General features: G+C 36.2%; 1 protein-coding gene across 7 annotated transcripts in view; it reads left to right on the top strand.

The window, feature by feature from the left end:
* The window catches only part of UBR3 (ubiquitin protein ligase E3 component n-recognin 3), a 226,711-nt gene extending 214,033 nt beyond the window's left edge, over positions 1 to 12,678 (top strand). For 3 of the 7 annotated variants that reach the window (XM_035007798.1, XM_035007799.1, XM_035007800.1), the window contains exons 37-40: positions 3,635 to 3,814; positions 9,067 to 9,276; positions 9,823 to 9,962; positions 10,265 to 11,087. In XM_035007798.1, the coding sequence (XP_034863689.1) occupies positions 3,635 to 3,814; positions 9,067 to 9,276; positions 9,823 to 9,962; positions 10,265 to 10,382 (648 nt within the window). In that variant the 3' untranslated portion in view covers positions 10,383 to 11,087. Of the gene's footprint in view, positions 1 to 3,634; positions 3,815 to 9,066; positions 9,277 to 9,822; positions 9,963 to 10,264 lie in introns of all 7 variants that reach the window. The other 4 variants (XM_035007802.1, XM_035007801.1, XM_035007806.1 and 1 more) reach the window with 3 other exon arrangements.
* Positions 12,679 to 19,373: the final 6,695 nt, after the last annotated feature.

Genomic DNA, 19,373 nt, shown 5'->3' with positions numbered 1-19,373 from the left:
GAAGAAATTGTATCGATACATACAAACTTTCAGAAAACAGAGGAAGAAGGAACAGTCCAAACTCATTTTATTAGGCCAATTTTATCCTGATACCCAAACCAGGCATCATGAGAAAACTACAAACCCAGATCTTTCATGAACATAGAAGCAAAAGCCTTAACAAAATATTAGCTATAGAAAAGGATAATACACTATGGCCAAATGGGTTTATCCTAGGAACGCATAGTTGGTTCACCAACAAAAATCATTTAATTTAATTCACAATATTAATAGAGTTGATTTTTTAACAGCATATGATCATCTCAGTAGTCAAAAATGTTTGACAAAATTCAACACCCATTCATGGTAAAAACACTAAAAAACAACAGAAAGGAATTTTCTCAACCTGATAAAGGGCATGTAAGAAAAATCCATAGCTAACATCATAATTAATAGTGAAAGGTAGAAAGTTTGCTCTCTAAGATCAGGGACAAGAAAGTATGGCTACCCTCATCACTTCTTTTTAGCATTGAATTAGAAGTTCTAGAAAGAACAGTTAGGCAAGAAAAAGAAATAAAAGGCATCTAGATTGGAAAGGAAGAGGTAAAATAATGTCTGTTTGCAAATTACATGATCTTATATGTGGAAAATTATAAGGAATCTCCAGAAAACTATTAGAGCTAACAAATGAGCTAAGCAAATTTGTAGAATACATGATCTATGTACAAAAAAATCTATTTCTTCGTACTAGCAATGAGCTATCTGAAAATGAAATTTAAAAAGTAATTCCATTTAGAATAGGGTGATGAAAATATTCTGGACTTAGTTTGTGATGGTTGCACAGTTTTGTGAATATACTAAACTATACATCTTAAGAGGGTGAATTTTATGGTATACAAATTATATCTCAATTTAAAAATATATTGAGAAAGGGGGGTGGGGTGGGAGGGATGGGGTGGCTGGGTGATAGACACTGGGGAGGGTATGTGCTCTGGTAAGCGCTGTGAATTGTGCAAGACTGTTGAATCTCAGATCTGTACCTCTGAAACAAATAATGCAATATATGTTAAGAAAAAAAAAAGGGTAGCAGGAGGGGAAGAATGAAGGGGGGGAAGTCGGAGGGGTAGATGAACCATGAGAGACGATGGATTCTGAAAAACAAACTGAGGGTTCTGGGGGGCAGGTGGGAGGTTGGGTTAGCCTGGTGATGGGTATTGAGGAGGGCACGTTCTGCATGGAGCACTGGGTGTTATGCACAATGAATCATGGAACACTACATCTAAAACTAATGATGTAATGTATGGGGATTAACATAACAATAAAAAAATTTTAAAAAGATATTGAGAAAGGACTTGTATCCAAAATATATCAAGAACTCTTATAATTCAGTAATTAAGAAAACAAAACAAAAACCCAAAGTGGGCATAAAATTTGAACAGGCACTTCTCGTAAGAATATATATGAATGACCCACAAGTACATGAAAATGTGTTCACCATCGTTGTTGATTAGAAGAGTACAAATTAATGTCACAAGTGATGAGAATTTGGAGTACCTGTAACTCTCACTCATTGCTGGTGGTAATGCAAAGTGGTATAGTCAAATTTGAAAAAAGTTTGGCAATTTCTTTAAAAAGCTGAGCATGCATTTACTATACAACCCAACAATTCTACTTCTAGGTATCTACCAGAAGAAATGAGAACATATGTTCACATAAAGACTTACATAAATGTTTAAAATAGCTTAATTTGTAGTAGTCAAAAACTGTAAACAAAGCAGAATTCATCAGCAAGTGAATACATGAACAAAATGTGGTCTGTCCATATGGTGGAATACTATTCAGTGGTAAAAAGGAATGAACTGCTGATACAATAACATGAGTGAATCTCAAAATATTATGCTGAAAGGAGGCCAGGCACAAAAGACAATACACACACACACACATACACATACTGTTTGATCCTATTTATATGAAAATTTTTAAAAATCCAAAACTATAATGACAGAAAACAGGATTAGTGGTTGCTTGGTGCCAGGAGTAGGGGCTGGAATTGATTGCATACAGGCAAAAGCAAGATTTTTGGAGGGGATGGAATTGTTCAAAAGTTTTATTATAGTTGTGGTTACCTGACTACACATTTGCCAAAATTCATCAAACTACACTTAAAGTGGGTGAATTTTATGGTATATATACTGCACCTCAATAAAGTTGTTTTTTAAGATGCCTTCTTTATGTAGCTCTTAAAATGGGAGATGTATAGCTTCATTTCTAGAGATTATAAAAATTAACATCTTTTTCAGCCTGCATATCATTTTGCTTTTTTAATCTTCATTTTTTCTTTGTAGCACATTTTAGAATTTTATACTTAATCTGCATTATTAGTTTAGTTTTACAAACAGATGTTTGTTGAATGTCTACTATGTGCCAAGCACTGGGAGGACAGAGCCCCTGCCCGAGGGACTACTCCCACAGTCTTACAGGAAATGCTAATTTATTTTTAAATTAATTAATAGAAAATACAAACCCAAGAAGAGAAGTGTTTACAAAGTATGGAAGGATTAAGTTTATCTGAATGGAGCTGAGTAATCTAAGGCCTCTTTAAGTTTGGTCAGGGAAGGATTCCCTGGGGAGCTGGAATTTGAAGGATGATAGGAATTGATCCAGTGGACACAGGAAGGTAAACATATTAGCCTCCTAAATAGTCTTTTAGTTAAATAAAGAATTGGGGAGTATATTTTGGTGTTTATAAGACTAATAAACTCCTGTAAAACTCAAGATACGAGTCCTTAGCTCACTGATTTCTTTGGTTCTGTTATTACTGAATAGAACTTCAGCTTAGCTGGCACTTAGATCTCTCAAGTTTTTAAAAACTCCACTCTCTTTTAAAAACTGACTTTGTTAAAAAAGAAGATAGCAGGAAGGGAAAAATGAAGGGGGGGAAATCAGAGGGGGAGACGAACCATGAGAGACTGTGGACTCTGAGAAACAAACAGGGTTCTAGAGGGGAGGGGGGTGGGGGGATGGGTTAGCCTGGTGATGGGTATTAAAGAGGGCACGTACTGAATGGAGCACTGGGTGTTATACGCAAACAATGAATCATGGAACACTACATCAAAAACTAATGATGTAATGCATGGTGATTAACAAAATAAAAAAAATTAAAAATGGGAAAAAAAACCTGACTTTGTTTCACACTCATTCAGGGTCCAGGCAAATTATTTTGTACTGCATCTTGTGAATTCCATGTTTTTACTGTTGTTCTTCACCCACACTGACAGCCTATGTCTTTTTAACCAAAAGTTACTTTCTCTTTGCCCCCAGAACATTTGCTCTCATAGAGTAGCTAGGTTCTATAGACTGTATTCATCAGAAATGTGACAACACTATTTAAAAAATAAATATTTTTTATTTAGCAGATGCTATGGCACTTAAGATTTAAATTTCAAAGAGAAATACTATGGGATATTTGGATAAAAAGCTGGGAACCTATTCTCTCCTTTGCCCCTCCTACTCCCTTTACTTTCCTTTACTTGACTCAGTTAAGAAAATTTTCTTACTGTCCAAAAGTAATCGATGAGGATGACATTTAAAATATCTGTAATGGGAACTGTTCTTTATGAAATGCCTTGAGAATTTTCTGTTTCATGTCTAAAAGGAAGAAGAAGAATTTTCGATTCTTTCCAGCTGCCTGGGACTTCTACCAACGTTTTACCAAACAGAACATCCATTCATCAGTGCCTCCTGTCTGGATTGGCCAGTTCCAGCATTTGATATTATATCTCAGTGGTGTTTTGAGATAAATTCATTTACTGAAAGACATGCAGAACAAGGAAAGGTATGTAAAAAGAGTAGTATTACCCACTTGACATAGTGGTGATATGCTAATAGGGTAAGAGAATAACGAAGAATTAAAAATTTCAGGTCATCTGTTCTTGGCAGCATTTATTAAACTAATTATGTTGAATAAATGGTTTCCTTATATAATATTGATGATTCTAAAAGCAAAAATATTTCAGTTAATAAAGCTAAGTTATTAATATGTTACTTTAAGTTCATTTTAGGTCATCAGGTTTTTATTGAATGTCTTAAATAATCATAGCACTAGACTTGAAAGATACAAAGGAATTTTAAGATAGGCAAGGAACTTGTAAGCTTATTGGGAAGAGAACTGTCACATAGAAATCAAAGATTTGGAGTGGCAGATTTAAAAGGCCATGTCTTTAATTTTAAAATTTGCTGCGCCTAGCCTGCCAGTTTGGCCAGTGATAGGTTTTGTGTTGAAGGTAAGTGACCTGGAAAGGTCGAGTGGGGGCAGTGGGAGGTGGCTGTGAATGCCATGGTTTGATGCTGAGACTTTCCTCTAAAGGTGGAACTACAGTTTTTGAGAAATAGAATAATATGATGAAAGTAGTGTTTTATTGGAGGTAATTTGGGTAGCTTTTTCGTAGGTAAATTGAAGTGAGGGGAGAGGGAAGCCAGAGATTAGATGGTGAAAAAAATCTGGTCTATTATTCTGATAGTAGAAATTAGACAGAATATAAGCATTGCAAGAGACATTTGAGAAAAATATATAGGACTTGATGACCAGATGTATTTGACTTTAAGATCTGAACACAAAGCATTAAAAGAATAGTAACTAGTAGACATAGTTCTGATAGAAATGTGATCCTGCTTAAAATACCATTGATGGTTCCCCATTGGCTATGGAGGAAGATAGGAAGTCTTTGCATGGCATTCAGGGGTTTTCACCATCTTGCTTGTCTTTCTAACTTCATCCAACCCACTCCCTTGCTACCAGCTTGCTCAAACCACAGAAGAATGGTTCTTAAGTGCACTATATGTTTTTAAACATCTGTGTTATTGCTAATTGCTGTTAATTTTATCTAAAGCAATTTTCCTACCGTTCTTCTGTCGAATTAATCACTCATCAAGGCTTTGCTAAGATAAATGTACCTCTTCTATAAAGGTTTGTCTGATAATCCTTCTTCAGTTCTAATCCCCTCCTTCTATTGTGCTGTATGACAGTACTTTTGCTAGTGTCTCTAACAGTCACCATATTTATCACTTTTGTTTGTTTAATATGTCTGAATGGAGGCTCCAAAAGCAAAAATTGTTCCTTATTTATCTTTGAATTCCTAGTTCTTAGAAAGTACCTGATGTAGACTAGTCACCTAATAAATATTTGTGGAACAGTTAACTGGGGAGATGATATCATTGGTAGAAATAGAACTGGTGAAAGAAGAGCCATGTTTCAGGGAAAATGAGAATTTTAATTTTAACATCAGGAGACAATAAAAAATTAGTGTTTTTTATTTTCAAAAGATTTTACTTATTTGAGAGAGAGAGACAGAGAGAGCTAGCATGAGCAGGGGAAGGGGCAGAGGGAGCTGGAGAACAGACTCCCCGCTAAGCAGGGAGCCCAGAACCCTGAGATCATGACCTGAGCCCAAGGCAGATGCTTAACCAGCTGAGCCACCCAGGCTCAGTGTTTTAGATAGAGGTGTCAGACTAGACTAGACTTTGAGTGAATAATAAAGGCAAGGTAAGCATAAATAATAAATGTCTCTGCTTCTGTTCATATCTGTTTTTTATTGAAATCCTTAAGGAGATAATATTTTATACCCTCCCTTTTTTAAAGGAAAGACAATTTCAGGACATTAATTGAACCTTTTATGTTATATATAAAAATCTTTTTCCTGTCTAGTAATTTCTTTATTTTCAGATTATAGCTAGAATCTGAAATTATATATTGATGTCTAAAAACCTATAATGAAAGACTAGGGGTATAATTGTAGAACCAGGACAGGAGAAAGTGATGAGTGTACTTAAAATTTTTTGTCTTCTTAGGATCATGGGTTAAACAATAGATAAAAATTAACTCATTTGATAGTATAATAGCAAGCTTACATGTTAGGTATATGGTTATTGGTATGGATATTGATGGAAAATAAGAATTTGTCATTTAAAAATAATCTTTTTGTAAAATTGAGTGATAATGATTTGTTTTAGAGCCAGAACAGTGACATTTATGTATTTGTTTATACTTATGCAGAATTTTTACTAGTTATTTGAATGCACTCCCATCTGACCTGCATCCCTACTCTTGTCCCTGTTCCACTCTGTCCTATCTCTAGTCCTCACTCTGACCCAGGTCAACCAGATTTTCTTTACCTGGAATTTTAAATTTGAACAAGATATAAACAGTGACTAGAGCTGAATAGTCCAACCAAAGTACCCTTGAAAGATAGTCTGAATTACTGCTTCTAATTTTTTGTATCAACTAAGATTCTTTGGTCACAGACAGTTTGATTGCAACAGACAGTTTTGGTGTGTTTTCTCTGAAGTGCTACCACTAGATAACCCCACCTGAACCACTTTCCTTCCTTCTATGTGGTGCTCAAGATTCAGATTCCTGGGGGAAAGGATCTGATTGGCCTAATTTGCATCCTATGTACACCCCTGTGATGGGGCAGGATCTTGTGATAGGCAACTATCAGACCTCTATGGAACAAGAAAAGAGGTTATTTTCCAAAATTACTTGTAATACTGTTAATAATATAAGAAGGCAGGTAAGGTTGATAGACAAATGGAAAAACATATATAACAAACACTGGTGGCCCACTGTCTTCATATCTTACCCGTTGCCACATAGACATCCTTATTCTCATTCACTGTTTCACTTCTTCCCCTGTTCAAAATGATGTAACCATTCCGTTTATAATCACAAATGCATCCACCACTTTCCCAAATATGCAACCTGAAGTCACATCCAATAGTTACATCATCATACCTCTCTGAAATCAGAGGCTCTGAGAGATGTCCATTCCTTCTGTGATTTGTTGTATTTATACCCTGGTGGCCGGGAAATTTTTAATTAGCAGCTCCTCACCCTGAATTCCATAGTTAAGTGAAAGAAAAAGAGAATGGAAAATATTGCAAGAAGATATGCCACCATAAGCAAGAGCATTTGCAAGTAGTCATAAAGCTGTAGCTAATATATAGTCGAATATATGACTTTCTTCTTGCAACTTCTTTGGCCAGAACCTCAACAGGTTGTATTTATTTGACCAAGGATGTGAACCAGACTTTATTCTGAGAGGTCTGAGCTTCTGGTGATTGGTTGTGTCTTGCTTATATTAAGGCCATAATAGTTTACCTTTCAAGCTTGGGACATTGCGAGCAGTGGGGCTGGGGGGTCTCTAAGTTCAAAACATTCTGCTGCTTAATTGTATAGCAATATTTCTGTTCTTCTTCATGGTCAGGGTCAGTCCCTCCAGACAATGCTGTAAGCCGTTCCTTTCTTCTCCTAGTGACGTGGGGAACCTAAAATGGCCAGATGACATTTAGTTTCTTTTTTTTTTTTTTTAAAGATTTTATTTATTTATTCATGAGAGATAGAGAGAGGCAGAGGCAGAGGGAGAAGCAGGCTCCCCGCGGAGCAGGGAGCCCGATGCGGGACTCGATCCCAGGACCCTGGGATCATGACCTGAGCTGAAGGCAGACGCCTAACCGACTGAGCCACCCAGGTGTCCCTGACATTTAGTTTCTAATTCAGTGGAACTATTACCATATCCTCTGATGGAGTATAGTACACAACTTCTTAGGATGGTCCTAAAACCACAGAAGAATTCAGAATAGCAGGAAACAGAAATAAAACTTATTCTTAGGTATAATCATGAGACATACCAAAATCACTTTGTACTCCCTGGTTTCCAAACTGATGCATTTCATCTGTGAGAAAATGATCACCCACAATATACTGGTTGCTGGTTTAGAGCATGTACTTCATTCTGTGGGAGCATATACCTCATTTTATAGTTATTTTCTCCCAGCTGGTACCATATAAAAATTTATCAGCAAAGTGGCTCATCATTTAAAAGATCAGCGGTTTTGTCAGATGTTTTGAATATATGTTAGGATCAGTTAATTCCATAGACATCCACCTATTGCCTTACATCTCTCTTTATGAAGAAAATTCTTTAAGATCATGTGGTGTGAGCTACTGGGTAATTTACAGTCTAATCTAGGTAGGTATCAAGTTCAGTGAGGACAAATTGCTATTCCTTCCACTGATGGAAGAGTGCAATATAATCAACCCATTACAGAACATGCAACCTTTGCAGTCTGAGTTTGGGCACTGAATGCAGGCAGATAGCATATTGTAAGCACATATATTGTCCTTATCCTTGCTTCTATGGCCACTTTATCCATGAACTTATTGATAGATGCCAGGCTGACTACTTAAGTACTGCATCAATTTAGATAGATTATGGGTGTAGATAATGTGAAATTATCACCATATGAATTGCCTACCATCTATACAGTTTCTTGAGATAATAGATTCATACTACATTTTATCTATTCTAAGTGTTAGTGGAGAGGCATCTAGAAAAAAATTCCTGCTATTACCAGTATTTTTGTACAACTGCAGTTAATGAATGAATTATACTCTGCAGGGATGCTTAACTAATTTGGCACTTTTTTCATACTTGTAGCAGAAAATTTATGAAAAGAGTTGTACCCCTAGCACTTATGGATACAAAAGGTCTTAAATGCTTGTGGTATGAGAAAATTTTTATATCTTCTAAGAAGGAGATTCTAAATTATAAAGTGTTGATGTAGAAATAATGAGTTATAACTATAACCTTACCTTAAGAAAAGCCAGTAAATTGTTTATCTGAGAAAAATCAAAACTTGGTTTTTAAAAAGTTTAACTGTTTAAAATTTTGCATTAAGCATATTTAAAAACAAGTACATCTAGATATATTTTCCATGCATTCTTAGTTATGTTTAATGTTTTTCTTTTAAAGTAACGACAAGTTTAACTGTTTTAGGGTGCTTAATCTAAACGCTGACATCATACTGTAATTGGAAACTACATTAAAATTGAGATTGGTAGTTGTTGAAGTACTATTTCAGTCATTTGTAAAATGGAAATGAGAAGAGTGTTAATAAAGAAAATAAGCCACATACTTAGAGACATGTTTTTTTTTCTTTAAAGAAAAAAAAAGCCCTTTAAAATATAGGCATTTTGTGTTAATGACTTAAATACGTAGGACTAATGAATATTTTGGGGTAATATTTTAGGCCTTGCTTATCCAAGAGGCAAGATGGAAATTACCACACCTGCTCCAGTTGCCTGAGAATTACAACACCATTTTTCAGTACTACCACAGAAAAACCTGTAGTGTCTGCACTAAGGTTCCTAAGGATCCTGCTGTTTGCCTTGTTTGTGGTACTTTTGTATGCCTGAAAGGACTTTGCTGCAAGCAACAAAGTTACTGTGAATGTGTATTGGTAAGAAATAGTAAATAATACAAAATTTATGCAAACTCAAATCTACTATCATATGGAAATGTGGTATATGTGGTTAAGCCAGCTCTTCATATTAACTCTTCTTTGAATTAAATACACAGTACACAAGGATTTCATCTTGTTCTTTTGTTATTATTGAAGGGTTTAAAAACCCCAAACATCTGCGGCTTTATTTAAGTGAGCACAATTCCAGTTCCTCCCCCTGCTCCCATTGCCCTTTAATGGCAGGGGCTCTCACATGGTGGGCAATGAAACAGTGGTCAGACCTGCTGTTGTGGATGCCTGCCTCTGAATTAGGTTTATGTTGGCTCTAAATTGCTTTCCTAGATAACCCTTACTCAAATTCCTCCTAATGTATTATTAATCAAATGTTAAGAATGAAATTGTAAGTTTAACTTAGATGAGATCTTATTAAAAATTTAAGAAATATTTTGGTATTATTTAGAAGACATTTAACTAAGGCATTCTTGATTTTCTTATAAAGTCCATTTGACTATGAAGATCATTGATATATTTTTAATTATTTAGCATTCTCAGAACTGTGGTGCTGGAACAGGGATTTTCCTTTTGATCAATGCATCGGTGATTATCATCATTCGAGGCCACCGCTTCTGCCTCTGGGGTTCTGTGTATTTGGATGCTCATGGAGAAGAAGATCGGGATCTTAGGTTAGATATGCATGGATATATTTGAATGTTTTATTGAAGTTTCATCAGTAAGAACAATGCGCCATTCCTGGCTTTGTAATTGTAATAATATATTTTTTTTATATTAAGAAATTCTGATAGTCATTAAGTTAGAGCTGTTTCTAGTTTTTGAGATACTTTCCACATCCACATGCTAAGGAAATATGAAATAAACCCAACTACTATGTGAGATTTTAGCCATAAAGAATCTATTTTTTAAAAATGTGTGTGAAATCTTCACTGTATTGTATAACTTTTAATACCTTTTTTTCTTTTTATTCTAGGCGAGGCAAACCTCTCTACATTTGTAAGGAAAGATACAAAGTTCTTGAGCAACAGTGGATTTCTCATACTTTTGATCACATCAATAAAAGATGGGGTCCACATTACAATGGGCTGTGACTCACCACCTCAGCATTGCATTATATCATTTTCATTAAGAATTTATCAACAATAAGCTTTACCTTAATTTGGGGGATTCACGCTTTTGCTGAGGGAGAAAAAGAAAACATATATTATAAAGCCTTTCCAAAATTAGGTGCTTGGTAATCACATTAATGGTATAATATTTTTTTTAAGTATCTGGAGAACATAACAAATAACAAGTTAAATCATTCTTTAGCGGTCCTTTTTTTTTTTTTTTAAGTCCACAATTAATAAGAAGCACAACTTGTTTAAAAATGATTCTCCCAGCAATGCATATCAGCTATTCATTGATACTTAGAGTGGGTGTGATTTATTTAAAGTTTTACTGCTTCTTTATATCTGTGTGTTTTAATTTGCATCTGCTAAACACAATGCATCCTTTCCCTCTGCCATTCTTGTGTTGATTTGAGATTTTTGCTGTATGTAATTAGAAAAAACATGTAAGACATGATTTATGTGAAATATTGTATAGTAAAAGTTGGTCTAATAGTAGGACTTTAAAATTTTTTCTTATTGTGAGGAATCTGTTAAAAGTTTAAGGCTTTGCTGAAAACTTAATTCATTCTCAGGAATTTCATAAATATTCTCCCCAGGTAAATAATTGAAATAGTTGTAAAATAAGTAGATAGCTGCTGTTAATATAATACAGTACATTCTGGGGGACATGTGTGGTTGGGGAAGGGAGTCCTTAAAAATCAAAATTTGCCATTTCGGTTGGATGAATTACTTGAGGTATTAACAAATAGATTTTACTATAAAATCAGAAGTTTTAAGAGCATACACATGGCAGGTTTTGCTTTTATGCATGCCCACCTTTTATTACCAACCAAGTTTTTGTTTAAATGATTGAATTGGAAATGCTCAGACTTACCCACAAATGAAGCTTAGTTTTGGAACTTTCCTGTCAGCTTGAGAGGTTCATCTGTATTGTATTTGTGCAGCGTAATCACTGCTATTTCTGCTTAGTTTCCTAAAAGGAAAAAAGAGGCTCAGTGGTGATGACCCTCATGAATGAGCCGTGCATCTGTATTCTTCTTAGAAGCTGCTGCGAAAAGCAATTTATGTTTGTTGGGTTTTTTTAATCAGTAAGAATGGGAATGATTGAGCTAAAACCCACTCTATAAATAGAGAAGGAAGATTACAGAAAAGCATGTTACATATTGCTAATAAGATTTTTCTTCCAAATGATTTAGTAATTTGATGATTATTTAATATATAGTGTTATCAAGCAATTCCTGGTACTTTGGACTTCCATGGCTTGTTATATAAAATTACATTTTTACATGTAAAAATAAACTCAAAAACATCTAATGATAAAATTCAAAAATAAAGTCAGATCTATGTTCTAAAAATTATTGAATGACATGACATTACAGAATGTGAAAATGGACATTAAATGATGGCCTTGCATTAAAATAGAGCAGAACAGTACATATTCAAATGTGTTCAAAATGTCAAAAAATTACCTATAGCTCTACAATAAAATAAATGGAAATAGCTTGCTATTTTTATATACATTTCCAAAATATTAAGATAACTTTCTGAAAGATGAGACTGATTCTGTTTAACTAAATAGTTGTCCTTTCCAACACATTGCTACTTTTTTAAATACTGTATCATAAGTTCAGCCTGTCATATTTTTTGCATTGGTCATTCTGAATACCAGACCATTTGTAAGTGTGGTTGAAGAGCAAAATGCTAATTTAAATCTCTAGTAAATACTGTTACAGGATTCATGAACTTGAATAATTCTACAGTTTGAAACTCTGATGCTATATATACATGGTATAATGTATTCAGATTTTGATTACTACATATTTAAAATGGAATGTTTTATGATTGTGCATATGGATGTGAAGTGAAAATATTAGCCTTAACATTAAAATTTGGGTATTTGATAGTGTTTATTTTGATATTGGTGAATTAGTCACCAGTAAATTTTTAAAAAGCACTTGGTTGAAAATTGTACTTGAATTACATACATGCATGCTGCTAAACTAGAACTTTAATTTTTTCCCCATAACTTTTATAAGTCCCATTTATAAACCCACTTTTAAAAATAACAGGTCCAAGCTAGAGTGATGTGTGTATATTATTAAAAAAAAAAAAAATGTACTGGTGTGATATCTTGTATGAATGATCATTTAAATACAGTACATTACTGTAGAGGCTAAATCAATCTTTATAATTAAGCAGAGATTACAAAACTAGGAATAATCAACATTGTAAGATATGTTAATAAAAACCTACTGTCATTTGGTTTGTGAAAGGTCCTTAAAATGTTTAATTCTTACATATTTTTCTCTTTTTTTTTAAAGGTATTGAAAATAATATATATAAGTGAGCATAGCAGAAAAGATCAAAGCATAACATAACTAATAATTGCTCTAAGGTGGAGTTAAATATAAAGAATTTTCTCTTCCTTATACCTTTTATTTACAGAGGTAGTTCCTGTTTCTTCTATCCTTGTCTTAAAATGAATGCAAAGCTTTTTGCTAAGTATGTATGTTTTTGGAAGTTGGGGAGAAGGAAATGGGTCTGCAGATCTGAGGAACACTGCTGTGGTCCTTGCCGCTTTCTGAAAATTCCATCTAAACTTCAGAAATCTAAAGGGTTTTATGATAATGTTTATTTTGAATGGACTGTGGTTTTGTTGGAATTGACAGTTTTTGCCCCTACCCCTCCATCCTGAAGCTCATCAGGCAGTTATCAGCTAAGAATCCATTTGTGTTCACAAACCTTTTTTTTCTATTTTATATATTTTGGTATTTATTGATTTCTGTGACTTAGAAAAGATGCTGATTGAAAGCATTGAGGGCTTGAAGGTGACAACAGTGAGAGAGAATATATGAACCAAGAGTCTGTACCATCTCCAGGATTGTAATTGTTGACTCTCAAATTCCTGTTGTTGGCTTATTTTTGTGGTCCTGTTGAACAACAAAAACAAAGCACAACATGATTTTAACCGTGATTTTAATCAAATTACCAAGACAAGATACATTCACTGGGGGTTATTCCTGACATGTGATGGTTGGTGGAAGGGCAGAAGACTTGGGACTGTCTCAGTCCCGTTCACAGCACATAGTTCTTTTCCTTTATGATCTGGCTGGAGTGGGCAGAAGGATGGCAACATGATCATTTTTTGATTTGTAACACTTCAAGCTCCCTTGCTAATGAAGCACATCAAATATGGAAGTGCTACCACCATCCTAGGGTGCCATAATCAAGTAGCACTGGAGTGAATATGACTGCAGCTGATCCAACACAATGAAAAGGCGTGATGGGCCCTTACATATAGCTGCAATGTAAGACGTGGCAATAACAACATTAATATGGCAGAGCCCAAGAGCAAGCCAGAGAAGTAGGGTCAAGAGCACGGATAAAGGCTTCAGCTTGAGGTGAAGGAAGAGGGACAAGAGAAAGGAAAGAAAGTCTAGAGCAAACAAAGAGGATTCATATCTGATTCCCTCTAAGGTTGGTGACAGAGGAGCAGGATCATCTGTGGAGGGTGAGCAGGCCTAGTATATCTGGGAGTTTTGAGTTAAGTGGTAGGGTTTAGACATATGGTAGGAGAGTAGGCTAGAAATAAGGAGAAGCACCACAGAAGTCATAGTGAGAGCGCAATGGGGTTAGAAGCCATAACATTTTCAATGGAGCCAATTAGAAAGGTTCTGGGACTTTATAGAGCCCCTAAGATAAGCAGTCCAGAACCCAAAGGGTAGAAATTAGACTGCTAAATTAATTCATAATTTGGGGACTTGAGAGGCAGGTGCAATATCGGGTGGTAAGAGAATTAGGAGTACTGGTTGAAATGAGTGTGGGGTCCATGCTGGGTAAATTGTGGGCTATAGGATTGGAATTCATGATGAAACTTAATGAGGAGATGTAATGCAAGTTTTCAAAGTTTTCATTTGGAATTAGGACAAACTGCTTTCCTGTTGAATCATTTGAATTCATTCAGTAAATATTTATTGAGCTCCTCTTATGCACCAAGCAGTGATGAATACTGGAAGTACAATGGAAAAAAAGCCAGATAGTCCCTTCTCTCGTATAGCTTTCTGTGTGATTAATGCTACAAATGGTGTTGTGTTAAGGGGCCGGGGGGCTGGCTATGAGGAGAATGGAGTGTAAATTACTATTGAAGGAACCTCTAAATGAGACTTGGGAAGTATGATGAGGCTTCCAGGGGATAGAGATGTCTATGATGATTCCCAAATACTGTGTAGGACATACCTGGGTGAAAGTGGAGGTGTGGGGAGTAGTGTCTCAGGCAGGTATAGTGAATACCACTGGCAAAGACCCAAGGTTGAAAGAGGACTTGTGGTTACAGATCTGAAAGGGAATCGTTATGACTCTAACAGGTGCTTTTGAGAGAGAGATAAAAATCTAAATTACAAAGGGGTTTTATAAGCCTTTTAAGGGCTTTAGACTTTGTTCAGAGAGCATGGGAAGCCATTTTAGGGCTGTAGACAGGAGAGTGACATAATTAGATTTGCATCTTAGAAAAATCAATCTGGTTGCACTGTGGAGAAAAATCCAGAGTGGGAAGACCTGTTAGATACCTTCTGAAAGAGCCAAGACACGATGGTTGGCTCAGCTAGGTGAATCGTAGTAGAGATAGAAGTGGTGGACAGTATCAGAAGAGACTTGACGGAAATCAGTAGGGTAAGGGAGAGCAAGGAGTTATTTATTAAGTGCCTACTATATTCTAGACACTAAGCTAAATGTCAGGGCTATCACATTGAACAAGGCAAATAGGGTTAGTATTTGCTTACCATCTTGTGGAAAACAACGCTAAATATATAATTACAAGTAAATAGATGTCATAAGCAAGTTAGAGCGTTGTGGGAACTGGGGGACTCATGTATTTTGGGGAGTTCACAGAAGCCTACATGGAGGAAGTGATGTTTAAGTTGAGACCTGAGGAAAGGGTAGATGTGAGCTAAGTGAAGGAAGAAATAGAGGGAGGGCATTCTAAAGGCCCTGAAATTATATATAGCACATAGGCTCTGAAATTAGCATGGGCAGGGGACACTCAACAAACTGAAAGAAATGAAGTACAGCTGAAGCATTGAAAGCAGAAGGTAGTGGAATACGTAACAAGAGATGATGCAGGAAAAGTGGTCAGGAATCTGATTATGGCCTCTTGAGCCATGTTAATGGATTTTGGTCTTTATCCTAAGGGGAATCCTAAGGAAGTCATTGTAAGAGATAGGGCAGATTGCAATATTAAAAAGAGCACTATGGCCTTAATTTAGAGCAGAGGTCAGCAAGCATTTTCTATAAAGGGCCAGTTGGTTTCTGTCACAACTATTCAATTCTGCCATTGCAGTGCAAACAGCATCCATTGATCTGCATAAGTGAATTGACAAGGCTGTGTTCCAGTAAAACTACTTATAAAAACAGGCTGTTGGCCATAGTTTGCCAAGCTTAGTTTTGGTGAGGTGGTAGAGGTAGAAGCCAAAGTATAGCTTCTGGAGGTGAGAAAGTAGGAAGTTGATAATGAAGTGGAGGAGTGGAACACAATTTCTGACTCTCCCGAGCACGGCCAGGTCATATCCCTGTCTGTAGGACACCTGGTCGTGTTTGCATCAAACTACCTCCTTTCAAGTAGTTTTTGCTATTATTCCGATGGTGTGTTGTTTTACCATCAGAGTCTAGGGCTTAAAGTCAGCAGACCTGGGTTTGAATGACCTCACCTCATCTTAGTATATTAGTTAGGAATGTGCCCTGTTTCAAACAAAAAAACCTTACTAAGCAATGGCTTGAAGAAGTAAGGGGTTTATTAGTTTCAAGGAAATCACCATGGATCTAGACCCCTACTGTTTCCCTTTTCTACATTATTAGATTATAGTTTTCACCCTCATTGCCACAAAACAGCTGTTAATCTCCAGGTTACTATGAGGATGAAAAGCAAGATGGCTGCTAACCTTGTTTTCCAGGCAGGAAAATAGGCCAAAGGCTTCTTCCTAAGGTGTTGTCCATTGTTCAGCAAGAGAAGGCTTCTCCCAGTGCACTTTTACATATATCTCATTAGTCAGTACTGTGAGATGGCAACTATTAAATGCAAAGAAATCTGGGAACATAAGTGTTTTAGCTTTTGAGCCTCTACATTAAAGGAATACAGGGCAGATAAAAGGGATTGCGAGTGACTTCTAGATAGCTAATTCAAAGCCTGCCACACTTTGGTTTCTCATCTGTGCGATAGAGACAATAGCTAATATGACTAAATGAACGTAGACACTTCTGGCTTCTATTAATGTCAGATTAAGTGATTCACACTACATTAGTTATCGATTGCTGTGTAACAAATTACCTAAAATTAATGCAGTAAAACAATATTCATTGCTTCACAGTTTCTGTGGTTTAGGAATCCAAGAGTAGTTTAGCTGGGTGGTTCTGCCTCAGAGTCCCTTACAAGACTGCAGTTAAGGTATCAGCCAGGGCAGCAGTCATCCAAGGCTTGACTGGGGATTGGTGGGTCTGCTTCCAAACTCACGCCTGTGGCTATTGATTAGAGACTTCGGTTTCTTGCCATGTGGACCTCTCCACAGGGCTGCTAACAACACAGCAGCTGACTTTACTAGAAAAAGTGACCCAAAAGAGGGAGAAGGAGACTGAGAACATAAAAAAGCATGCCCAAGATGAAAGCCCCAGTGTCTTTTATAACCTGAGCTTGGAAGTGGCATGTGATCATTTCCACCACACATACCAACCCTGGTACAATGTGAGAGGGCTTCACACAAGAGTGTTTAAGAATCAGGAGGTGGAGATCATTAGGGGCCCATCTTCTTGAAGAAAACTTTAAAAGCCAAATGAGTGGACAAAAGTTGAAGAAGCAAGAGTATATATGTACTCTCAAAGTATGCCCCTCAAGATGTTTATTAACCACAAAGGGTAAGATAGTAACTTTATAGTAGAGAAACCTGGTAGATACCACTTTAATGAAGTGATTAGAGTCACTACCACCAGGAATAAAGCTTATTGACTTTATGAACCCTTAATATGATTTACTGAGAAATATGTAATAAAACTGCAAAAAGTACATAACTTTATAACAATCATGTGAAAACATCAGACAAACCCAACTAAAGGATATCCTACAAAATAACTTACCAGTACTCTTCGAAGTGTCAAGGTGAAAGATGAGGAAAAACTGAAGAATTGTTACAAGACTGGAAGGGCCAAGGGAGAAACAACTAAATGCAATGTGGGATCTTGGACAGTAAGATCTCGACACCAAAAACACAATGAGAAAGCTGGTGAAATTCAAATAGTTTCTGGAGTTTAGTTAATAGTGTAAAATTAATGTTAATTTCTGATTTTGGATAATTTTTCTATGGTTATCTGAGTTGTTAACATTACAGGAAACACTGAGGAATATGTAGGAACTGCACTCTTCATACAACTGCAAGTCTAAAGTTTGTTCAAAATGTAAAGTTTTTAAAAAGGCATAGACTAAGAATTTCCCTCAAATAAAAGAAGACTTGAGTTCACATTGAAAGAGCCCATAGAATACCAGAAAAATTGACCCTTAATCAAATCTAAGACACACCCTAAAAACATTATTAGACTCTAAAGATAAAAGTTCTCAGGGCCTACAGACACAAAAAGATCAAATACCTAAAAAGGACAAGATAATTATACTGTGTCAGACTTCACATGCAACATGTGAAGCAAGGCAACATGCAAAGCAGACTTTCAGAAACCTCAAAGAAAGAAAGTAACCCAATCATTTTAAGGTCGGGTTGTCCTCTGAAGTACCAAGACCATAGAGAAGGTTTTAAGCATCCAAATATGAATGTTTTTTGAGAAAATCTAAAAGATTAGTTTTATCTAACCACAAGTTGACTGGGAAGACTTCAGCAAAAAGACTGATGGGAGTAGGGGTGCCTGGGTGGCTCAGTCATTTAAGCATTAGACTCTTAATTTTGGCTCAGGTCATGATCTGAGGGTCCTGGGACCAAGCCCTGCTTCAGGCTCCCTGCTCAGTGGGGAGTCTGCTTGTCTCCCTCTGCCCCTCCCCCCACTTGCGTCTCCCTTTCAAATATATCTTAACAAAAAACTGATGGAGTGAAGAGAGTAATTCCGGCTCTAAAAGAAGTCTTGGTCATAGACTGCTAATGCTTTCCAGTGACTAGCAGAAAGAACAACCTCTCTGGAAGATACCATCCAAATTATTTCTGAATATATTTCAAATAAAGTGAAGGAACAGGATGAGACAATACATATAAGCCAAAATCAATAGAAAAATAATAGTAATGGACCACAGGGACTCTAGATACTAAAACTGTGATTTTTTTTTTAACTTGAAAAAGAACCAATTAGAAATTCTGGTACTGAAAATATTAAGAACTTAATGGAGCTGTTTAATATCATTTGAGACATAGCTAAAGACATGGTAAACTGGGTTAAAAGTCAGAAGAGTTTAAAAAATTTGGAAAGTGGGGAAGAGAGGTAAAAGTCATAGAGGACATTGTGAAAATGTCAAACACACTTGGAGTTCCAGAAAGGGGAGAAAGAATGTGTCAGAGACAATATTGAAAGAGGTAGTAGCTGAGGATTTTCTGCAAGTGATGGAAGACATTGAGCCATAAATTCATGAAGTCAGTAGAACCCAAGTAGGATAAATAGAAAGGAATCCATATCAAGATACATAGTGAAACTGACAAAAAAAAGAAAAAAAATCTTAAAAGCCTCTCACTGGAAAAAGAATGAACTACCTTCAAAAGGTTTCTGATTTCTCCCGGTGCTGGGTGGCTCAGTCGGTTAAGCGTCTGCCTTCTGCTCAGGTCATGATCTCAGGGTCCTGGGATTGAGCCCTGCATCAGGCTCCCTGCTTAGTGGGGAGCCTGCTTCTCCATCTCCTGCTCCCCCTGCTTGTGCTCTCTCTCTCTCTCAGATAAATAAATCTTAAAAAAAAAAAAAAAGATTTCTGATTTCTCAATAGTATATTGGAAACAAGTA

Source organism: Mirounga leonina, unplaced genomic scaffold (genome assembly GCF_011800145.1).
Source record: "Mirounga leonina isolate KUSES-001 unplaced genomic scaffold, KU_Mleo_1.0 Mir_151, whole genome shotgun sequence".
In the NCBI taxonomy this organism is placed as follows: Eukaryota; Metazoa; Chordata; class Mammalia; order Carnivora; family Phocidae; genus Mirounga; species Mirounga leonina.
Note: the sequence above shows the minus strand (reverse complement) of the source record. Positions and strands in the feature narration are given on the sequence as shown.